The sequence below is a fragment of the Ovis aries genome, chromosome 1, assembly GCF_016772045.2.
Source record: "Ovis aries strain OAR_USU_Benz2616 breed Rambouillet chromosome 1, ARS-UI_Ramb_v3.0, whole genome shotgun sequence".
NCBI lineage: Eukaryota > Metazoa > Chordata > Mammalia > Artiodactyla > Bovidae > Ovis > Ovis aries.
The window spans coordinates 77,297,099-77,307,890 of NC_056054.1; the positions used below are offsets into that span (position 1 = coordinate 77,297,099).

General features: G+C 35.5%; 1 protein-coding gene across 2 annotated transcripts in view; it reads left to right on the top strand.

Annotated features, from left to right (window-relative positions):
• The window catches only part of AGL (amylo-alpha-1, 6-glucosidase, 4-alpha-glucanotransferase), an 82,366-nt gene extending 71,776 nt beyond the window's left edge, over positions 1-10,590 (top strand). For both annotated transcript variants that reach the window (XM_012176992.4, XM_060412040.1), the window contains exons 32-34: positions 412-499; positions 599-732; positions 7,902-10,590. In XM_012176992.4, the coding sequence (XP_012032382.2) occupies positions 412-499; positions 599-732; positions 7,902-8,019 (340 nt within the window). In that variant the 3' untranslated portion in view covers positions 8,020-10,590. The remainder of the gene's footprint in view (positions 1-411; positions 500-598; positions 733-7,901) is intronic.
• The last annotated feature ends 202 nt before the right edge of the window (positions 10,591-10,792 follow it).

Here is a 10,792-nt window from a genome sequence, read left to right on the forward strand (position 1 = left end):
TAATGCTGGAGAAGGGAATGGTTACCCATTCCAGTATTCTTGCCTGGAGAATTCCATAGACAGAGGAGTCTGGCAGGCTACAGTCCATGGGATCCCAAAGAGTCGACTACAACTAAGTGGCTAAGCACAAGTGAAATAATTAACTTTAACCAATATTTAGTGTCTCTTTGGAAGCAAGATATCTGAATATTTTATATTTTTTGTATTAGGTATTAAGCATTTGTTAATCATCCCCTAACACATTCTGAACTCAGTATATACTAATTTAGGGTTAGGTGGATGATGAGCTTTAGTCTATAGACTGGAAGATAAAATAATTTTATTATTTCTTACCTTTTCCATTAGGAAATTTTTCTAATGCTTTTTATATAATGTCTGATTTTTTTAACCTAAATTTCAATCATTTTGCAGTGATATGGTTTACTGTGGAACTTATGACAATGCCTTAGACAATGACAACTATAATCTTGCTAAAGGTTTCAATTATCACCAAGGACCTGTAAGAATTTCTTTTGATTTCCTTGAGTTTTCAATTTGTTATTTTTCAAAGAATTTTAGATATTCACAGCTCTTTTCTCTTCACTTTTAAATTTTTCAGGAGTGGCTGTGGCCTGTTGGGTATTTTCTTCGTGCAAAATTGTACTTTTCCAGATTGATGGGTCCAGAGACTACTGCAAAAACTATATTCTTGGTTAAAAATGTTCTTTCTCGACATTATGTTCATCTTGAGAGGTAAGTCATCAGAGCATGTAATTTCTGAAACTAGTATATAGTGTTTAGACTTAAATTGAAGAAAGTAAGGAAAACGACTAGACCATTCAGGTATGACCTAATTCAAATCCCTTACGATTATACAGTGGAAGTGACAAATAGATTCAAGGGATTAGCTCTGATAAACAGAGTGCCTAAAGAACTATGGACAGAGGTTCATGACATTGTATAGGAGAAAGAGATCAAGACCATCCCCAAGAAAAAGAAATGCAAAAAAGCAAAATGGCTGTTTGAGGAGGCCTTACAAATAGCTGTGAAAAAAAGAGAAGCGAAAAGCAAAGGAGAAAAGGAAAGATATACCCATTTGAATGCAGAGTTCTAAAGAATAGCAAGGAGAGATAAGAAAGCCTTCCTCAGTGATCAGTACAAAGAAATAGAGGAGATCTTTTCAAGAAAATTAGAGATACCAAAGGAACATTTCATGAAAAGATGTGTACAATAAAGGACAGAAATGGTATGGACCTAACAGAAGCAGAAGATATTAAGAAGAGGTGGCAAGGATACACAGAAGAACTGTACAAAAAAGATCTTCAAACCCAGATAATCACGATGGTATGATCAGTCACCTAGAGACAGACAACCTGGAATGTGAAGTCAAGTGGGCCTTAGAACGCATCACTAAAAACAAAGCTAGTGGAGGTGATGCAATTCCAGTTGAGCTCTTTCAAATCCTGAAAGATGATGCTGTGAAAGTGCTGCACTCAATATGCCAGCAGATTTGGAAAACTCAGCAGTGGCTTCAGGACTGGAAAAGGTCAGTTTTCATTCCAATCCCAAAGAAAGGCAATGCCAAAGAATGCTCAAACTACCACACAATTGCACTCATCTCACACACTAGTAAAGTAATTCTCAAAATTCTCCAAGCCAGGCTTCAACAGGACATGAACCATGAAATTCCAGATGTTCAAGCTGGTTTTAGAAAAGGCAGAGGAACCAGGGATCAAATTGCCAACATCTGTTGGATAATCGAAAAAGCAAGAGAATTCCAGAAAAAAACATCTACTTCTGCTTTAATGACTATGCCAAAGCCTTTGACTGTGTGGATCACAACAAACTATGGAAAATTCTTAAAGAGGTGGGAATACCAGACCACCTGACCTGCCTCTTGAAAAATCGGTATGCAGGTCAGGAAGCAACAGTTAGAACTGGATATGGAACAACAGACTGGTTCCAAATCATGAAAGGAGTCCATCAAGGCTGTATATTGTCACCCTGCTTATTTAACTTGTATGCAGAGTACATCATGAGAAACACTGGACTGGATAAAGCACAAGCTGGAATCAAGATTGCTGGGAGAAATATCAGTAACTTCAGATATGCAAATGACACCACCCTTATGGCAGGAAGTAAAGAAGACCTAAAGAGCCTCTTGATGAAAGTGAAAGAGGAGAGCGAAAAAGTTGGCTTAAAGCTCAAGATTCAGAAAACGAAGATCATGGCATGTGGTCCCATCACTTCATGGGAAATAAATGGGGAAACAGTAGAAACAGTGTCAGACTTTATTTTGGGGGGCTCCAAAATCACTGCAGATGGTGATTGCAGCCATGAAATTAAAAGACGCTTGCTCCTTGGAAGGAAAGTTATATCCAACCTAGACAGCATATTAAAAAGCAGACATTACTTTGCCAAAAAAGGTTCTTCTAGTCAAGGCTGTTGTTTTTCCTTTAGTCATGTATGGATGTGAGGGTTGGACTATAAAGAAAGCTGAGCCCCAAAGAATTGATGCTTTTGAACTGTGGTTTTAGAGAAGACTTGGGAGTCCCTTGCACTGCAAGGAGATCCAACCAGTCCATCCTAAAGGAAACCAGTCCTGAATATTCATTTGAAGAACTGATGTTGAAGCTGAAACTCCAATACTTTGGCCACCTGATGCGAAGAACTGAGTCACTGGAAAAGACCCTGATGCTGGAAAAGATTGAAGGAGGGAGGAGAAGGGGATGACAGAGGATGAGATGGTTGGATGGCATCATTGACTCAATGGACATGCATTTGAGTAAACTCTAGGAGTTGGTGATAGACAGGGAGGCCTGGCGAGCTGCAGTCCATGGGGTTGCAAAGAGTGAGACACGACTGAGCGACTGAACTGAACTTAGTGTTTAGTCAGTTTATTAGCTATTAAGTAAATGGCATTTCCATAGAATTCATTTCTGTATATTCTGTGTATCACAATGAAATTTGAAAGCTTTACTGTTTAACACAAGTTCTATGTAATTTTCACCTTATTTTAATTATTTTAGATTGTTGTTTAAACACTTGATAGAGCATGATTTGTATGAGGGGGAAAAGCCTTTGATTTTTAAAATTTATCTAGTATTTTTTGATATGGTTAGCGCAGGATATATACAGAAACTAAAGGTCTAAGGCCTGGCCTTTTGAGTTCACCTATTTAAACATATATTGATAAATATTTTAATAAATGGTTTTATAGTATTATAATTAAAATATCAGTGTTGGTGTTTTGAGTGTTTCAAACCCATTTGTCATGTCCTTTGTCTGAACTGCTGCTGCTGCTGCTGCAAAGTCGCTTCAGTCGTGTCCAACTCTGTGCGACCCCATAGACGGCAGTCCACCAGGCTCCCCTGTCCCTGGGATTCTCCAGGCAAGAACGCTGGAGTGGGTTGCCATTTCCTTCTCCAATGCATGAAAGTGAAAATTGAAAGTGAAGTCGCTCAGTCCTGTCCAACCCTCAGCAACCCCATGGACTGTAGCCTTCCAGGCTCCTCCGTCCATGGGATTTTCCAGGCGAGAACACTGGAGTGGGGTGCCATTGCCTTCTCCATTGTCTGAACTATTAGCAGATAAATTGTATTGGAGTTACCTGCCTTTTTAAGATGATATAACTCGGTCAAAATCTATCTTAATTTTACAAATTCTAGATTAAACCTAGATATATGTACACCTTATATGATGTACATATATCATATTTATAATATGCATAAGCAACATAGATTTTATCTCCTCTACTACAGGAACACATGGGGCTTCCATCTATCACCATGAATGTTGTCAAAAAATTTTTTTCAAAGCTATTTTCATTAGCTTAAATACAGTCACAGAAATGGAGAAGGCAATGGCAACCCATTCCAGTACTCTTGCCTGGAAAATTCCATGGACGGAGGAGCCTGGTAGGCTGAGGTCCATGGGGTCACGAAGAGTCGGACACGACTGAGCAACTTCACTTTCACTTTTCACGTTCATGCATTGGAGAAGGAAATGGCAACCCACTCCAGTGTTCTTGCCTGGAGAATCCCAGGGACGGGGGAGCCTGGTGGACTGCCGTCTATGGGGTCGCACAGAGTCGGACACGACTGAAGTGACTGAGCAGCAGCAGCAGCAGTCACAGAAACCTTAGTCCTGTCACACTTCTACCTCATCTAGAGATTAAGTCTGAAGTCTTTGTAATGTAAACATTCTTATGTTCTGACCTTTATTGCACCACAATATTTTTCAATATTTGCATTACTTTTCTTTCTTCCCTTTTTTCCATGAAGAGTAAGAATATGTTGCACTGAAGAGTTGATTTTTCTACTTTTGCCTGTAATCCCATCCTTCCTATCTGTTCCACATCCTTGTCAAATGATTATCCTTACTTGGTATTCCACTTGATCCTTCCTTCCTAAGCTATGAAGATACCTGTCAGCCTACCCTAAAATAAAGTCCCTCATACTGTTCCTACCTCAAACTTTGTTTTATCATTCTATTTTCTTTTCAGGATCCACATTTTCTATGCAGTTAGTTTTATTATTTGTTTGTTTGCTTTCTGACACCAGCTCAGTCATCACCACATGCAAGCTGGCTTTTGTTTTGCTCTCACCAGTCTGATGAAGCCACTCAAGAAGATCCTTTCTGGTTCCCAGATCCTATGACTTCCTCTCAGGTCTCTTCTTTGACTGGCTATATCGCTGCTTTCCTCTTTTCATGAAAAACCTATGCTAGCCATAGCATTAAATTTCCCTTGTTAACCTAGTAACAATAACAATTATAATAATAGCAAATAATATTTGAGTACTTAGTATCTTCAGACATTGTTCTAAATGCATTCATATAACATTACTCATTTCATCCAAAAAGCTATATAAGATAGCTACTATTATTGTTTTCCAATCATCACATCTTCCCTTAGTAGCTGGGTGGCTGTGGGCAAGTTATTTAACTTCTCTAAGCCTCTGTTTCCTCATCTATTTAAGGTATGTGCTGGTGTTGTTTTGAGGATTAAATTATTAGTACATGTAACATGGACAAGATACTCAGATATGAGCTACTATCTCCATTTTATAATGTAAGCTTAGAAAGTTAAGTAATTTATACACAGTTAAATGGCAGGTAATTTGGTAGAACTCTTACTAAACTCCAGGCAATGTGATTTCACGGACTGTGCCCTTCACCACTACACGATTGGCTCTATTTGCTGTTTTTCTGGCTTTGCTTTCTGGAACCTAAAAACACATTCGTTCTCCAAAAAAATCTATCCTTGATCTTCTTTCCTGTCTACCTTGTCTTCTGTTATTTTACCTAGTCTCACATCTTCACTCTTCAGATAATTTTGAACTTTCATAAACTTCTCCTCTACTTTTCAACTACTTAATAAACTTCTTATCTTGGATGTCCTTCAGCCATCACTCATTTTCTCTCACAGTTTTTTTTTCTTTCCCTATGCTTCCCATCTTTGTTACAGTATTACCATTATTCGTGGTCTGCAAGCTCAGACACCCCAGGTACTTTTTAACTTTACTTCATTACCTCTCCAGAACATCCAGATAGTTGTCAAGACTTGATTCTAGCTCTCTTCCTTTTAATAACCCACCATCTTCCTTTCTTTGGCCAGTGCCTAGTCTGTAACTCATAACCTTTTCTCTGGACTAGGCAGTTAGCCTCCATACTCCCACTCTTCTCTCTCTGTTTTGTCATATCACTCCAAACAAGCTCAATCTTGTTGACATGTAACTCTCACAATTTTAATCTTATGTTTAAAAATCTTTAGCAGTTCCCCACTGGTTACAGATTGAAATCCAAATTCCTTAGTTTCCACAATTTTTTCTCCAGCTACCTTTCCATTTTTATTTCTTACTGTTTCCTATAGCTATTTTATTAGCTTTAACTATGAGCTTTGGATTCAAATTCTGTCCTTGCTGCTAATTTTCATGTGTGACTTTCAGCAAGTCACTTAACGTCTCTGAAATAAATTTCTTCATCTATAAAATGGGAATAATAATATCTCATTACTTATTGTCAAGATTAAATGAAAAGATAGATCAAAAATATTTGTCACAAATCAAGAAATGGTTTCACCTAAAGTACATTATTACTTTTAAAATTTCCTATAGAATCTGTAATAATGTCAGTATTCTCATTTTTGATGTTGATAAGTTGTATTTTCCTTTTTTTCCTGATCTGCCTGACTAGAAGCTTATCAATTTTATTGGTCTTCTTAAAGAACCAGCTTTTGAGTTCATCAATATTTTTTCATATTATTGTTTTTATTTCATTAATTTCTATGCTAATTTTTATTATTCTCTTCTACTTACTTTAGGTTTATTTATCTTTTTCTATTTTTTTCAAGGTGTAAGTTTAGGTCATTGATTTAAAGACTTTTCTTCTTTTCTAGTATAGGTACTTAGTGCTAAATTTCCTTCTATGTACTAAATTAACAATACCCCGAAATTTGATGTGTTATGTTTTTTCAATTCAGTTGAAAATACTTTCTGTTTTTCCCTTTAGCTTCTTCTTTGATTCATAGGTTATTTATAAAGGTGTTACTTATTTTTCAGATATTTAGGAATTTTCCAAAGATGTTTCTATAACTGATTTCAAAGTTAATCCTGTTGTGGTCAAAAAATGTATTTTATATGACTAATCTTTCTAAACTTATTGATACTTATTTTATAACTCAAAATATGTTCTAACTAGGTTACTAAACTGCAAGTAAAAAAGTGTACCTTCTGTTATCATTGGATGGTGGCGTGGTTTAGTCGCTAAGTCATGTCCAACTCTTGCAACCCCATGAACTGTAGCCCCGCCAGGCTTCTCTGTCCATGGGATTCTCCAGGCAAGAATACGTTAGCGGATTGCCATTTCCTTCTCCAGGGGATCTTCCCAACCCACGGATTGAACCCAGGTCTCCTGTGTTGCAGGCAGTCTTTACCAACTGAGCTCCAAGGGAAGCCACGACATTGAATGGGTTGTTCGTAAAATGTCACCTAGGTTGATGAGCATTAGTCAGTCACTCAGTTGTGTCTGATGCTGTGATCCCATGGACTATAGCCTTCAGGGCTCCTCTGTCCATGGAATTTTCCAGGCAGGAATACTGGAGTGGGTTGCCATTTCCTTCTCCAGGGGATCTTCCTGACCCAATGATCGAACTCCAGTGTCCTGCATTGCAGGCTAGTGTTGTACAAAATACTTACAGATTTTCTGTCTGCTTGTTCTGTGAGTTACCTAGAAAGGTGACATTTTATTTTACAATTATGGATTTGCCTACTTCTCCTTGAAGTTCTATGTGTTTCTATTCTAGAAGAATAGTAGTGATACCTACATCACAGGGTTGCCGTGAGTATTAACTGAGATAATGTACATAAAGCACTAGTATTAGAACATAGTAAATATACAATAAATGTCAGCTGTACTATTATTCAAGAAAATGAGAAATTGGTATAGAAATTTGGATTGTTTTTAATTGGCATTTTTTCCCTAACCATCATTTCCTAATCATTTTTTCCTTCTTCATCATTTCATGTTTGTTTTATAATTTTGTCAAGATCAAACATAATACATTCATATAATTACAATTTGAGCCTCATAAACTTACTCTAAAAGAAATAAAATTAGGCCTGAGAGGATGTTCATCTCTATACTTACATTACTTGTAATGGTAGTTTCCTGTTTTCGGTGCTTAAAGGGACTCCTTTGTAATTGCAAGTCTTAAATCCTAAAGATTGAATGTCAAAGAATAATTTCAGTCTAAATTCTTTATGCATAATCTTTAGTATAGCCTGTTTTATTTTGTAGTAAATGGGTACATATGATTGTTTTCTAAAAGATAAGGCAAAATCACCAGCTGTATTGCCTATTTTATTAATCCAACAAGATATACGTTTGATTATATCTCATAAAATGGCTCTTCTTTCTTTAAGATCCCCTTGGAAAGGACTTCCAGAGCTGACCAACGAGAATGGCCAATACTGTCCTTTCAGCTGTGAAACACAAGCCTGGTCAATTGCTGCTGTTCTTGAAACACTCTATGACTTATAGTTGACTCATGCATATTTCTTAAGTATGCAATCAGTTGTATTGTTGAATGCAGTTATAATGTAATGTAAATGTTTTATATGCACATGCTAGAGTCACTTTTTAAATCTCATTCATATAATATTGATGCCCTAATAGGTAAGACTATAAAGCATTGGTTTTGCTATTGTAGTTTTTGATTTGAGTAAGAAAAAAAATTACCACTACCAATGGAATGTTTGTCAAGAAGTATTCCTCAGATGTCTAGAATAAATAAATTTGAAAGCTATAGCTTGAAAAAGAAAAATCATGTAATATTCTTTTTGTACATAAGTGAAATGAAATATGAGAATGTAATAATGAAAGAAATGGAAAAGTATCTTTAAATGGTGGTATATATTTTCTTCAGTAACAATATATACTAAATAAGCTGTGGTTAATTAATCTTCTCAATCTTTTACTAATAGTATATTTGCTGCTGCTAAGTCACTTCAGTCGTGTCCGACTCCGTACGACTCCATAGACAGCAGCCCACCAGGCTCCCCCGTCCCTGGGATTCTCCAGTTAAGAACACTGGAGTGGGTTGCCAGTTCCTTCTCCAATGCATGAAAGTTAAAAGTGAAAATGAAGTCGCTCAGTCGTGTCTGACTCTTCGCAACCCCATGGACCTCAGCCTACCAGGCTCCTCTGTCCATGGGATTTTCCAGGCAAGAGTACTGGAGTAGGTTGCCATTGCCTTCTCCAGTAGTATATCTAGCCTAAAGAAGATTGCATTCAGAAGATACTAAATGAATATGGAATCATGGAAATGTCCACCTACAATATATGTTTGTAAGTGAAGCACAGATGTTTATAATGTGCTTTTATTTTTTTCACTGATAGTGTAATATGTTTTTAATACAATGAATTTCAACAGGATATTTAACATATATTTAATTGTGCTAATGATGCATAGGTTATATGAAAAAATCACAAAGTATTAGAAATTTATTTTCTAAGAAAAATTTTATAAAATTAGTCTTGAGTTCCACTTTCCTACTTTGAGATGGTTTACATTTTCATAATGCAAACCTTCAGACATATTTATGAGAATTTTAAAGAAAAAGGTACTGTATTAATTTTCTAAAAATAAATATTTTTAGTTTGTATATAAAAGTGTATTATATTGGTTTCCTGTTAACTGAAAACTGTTGACAAGTTTAGCATGGAGAACAAGCTTAAAAGAGAGATATGAATTCAGCAGTTATCTTGAATCCAATAAAGTCACTTGAATAGTTTTCCATGTGATTTTAAGATAGCTTAAATCTGGAGAAGTTGTAAAAGGAAAAAGACTTTTAACATTTGTATGATTTGACATTTTTAATAATACTTATTTTCTAGATGATTTTTTTTAAATTATCTCTTTTTGTCTCAAGAAGGCACAATTAGATCATTATACTTTCAGCTGAAAGAAAATAGTTACAAAAATCCATTTCATTATTCAGTTGTAACATTTATAGTTAAAATAGTAGTACAATAACACTTTTCTCAACTAGAAGTCATATGCCCAACTCCCTTAACTATGAAGAAGGAGTGAAAATATTGAAAAACAAGTAAGCTAAAACTTCTGGGTAATAAAAATATAAAAATGTTTCAGATCCCGAATACCCATGCTCAACCCTACTTTAGTGTTAACTAGCTCGGTTTTCTGGTTTCCCAACCTAAAGCAGATTGACTTCTACATAACGATGCATTGATTTCCAAGTTTTCCTTCCTTCTTCATTGTTCAGTGTCTGACCTTCTCTAAACTGTGCGGTTAGAAAAATGACCTTCCTTGAGAGGGAGAACCGTTAGTTATCAAAGATTCACATAGTTCTGTTGTAATTAAACTTCTATATTAAAAGTGGTAAGAAAAGTAAAGACCAACATTAAATCTGTTTTTAAAAAAGGCAAGAAGCAATGGCTGGCTGATGGTTAAATGTGATAAATAAATAAGTAAATGAGTAAATTAATCCTAATAAATAAATAACAACAAGCTGACAATTTTAAAAACATAGCCATATTGGGTTATCTATGGTAGGGCAAATATCCACCTCACCAGTACATTTTTAGGATATCATATTACACTAGAAAATTAAGCAATTCATATTTTTATTAGGAATATTAATGAAAGAACATTATTATAATCTGCATGGCCTATTTTAAAGCTTAAGAAGCATGTTACACATTATTTTATCAAAGATTGTTAAAATAATATTAATAGCTTTAGACTTTAGAGGGATAAATGTTGTTTGACTAAAAAACATTTAAATAGAATACTTCATTCCTGTGTGATGTTGAATGAGGTACCATTATATCACATATTGAGAATGGTTCTGTGCCCTGATTCTTAATTAATTCAGACCAGTCTTACTCTTTTACCTGAGAAGTTTGTCAGTTTAACCAGTATGCTGTGATAATTTAATAGGTTTCACAGATAACTGAGGAAACATGACACTGTCATCCTGTCTATGAACGTTATGTAATTCATTTCTGATATGTCTTCACCTGCTCTGTCCAGTAGGCAAATGTCATTTTTATGTCTGTGCCAAGAAAATAAAAATCTTTTCTAAAGGACTGTATTTTGCATTTATTCCATTATTTAGCAGTTAACTAATTTGTTGGTGCTTACTACTACCATTTATTCAGGACTTGCTTATTTTGGGTGCTTTATCTTTTCGCAGTATGTATGGAAACAAAGACAGGAAGAGTTTTAGGCTATTTGGTAATTTATTGAATTAGCCATGTTGAAATTAGGAGCAAAGTTAACTCTTGATGT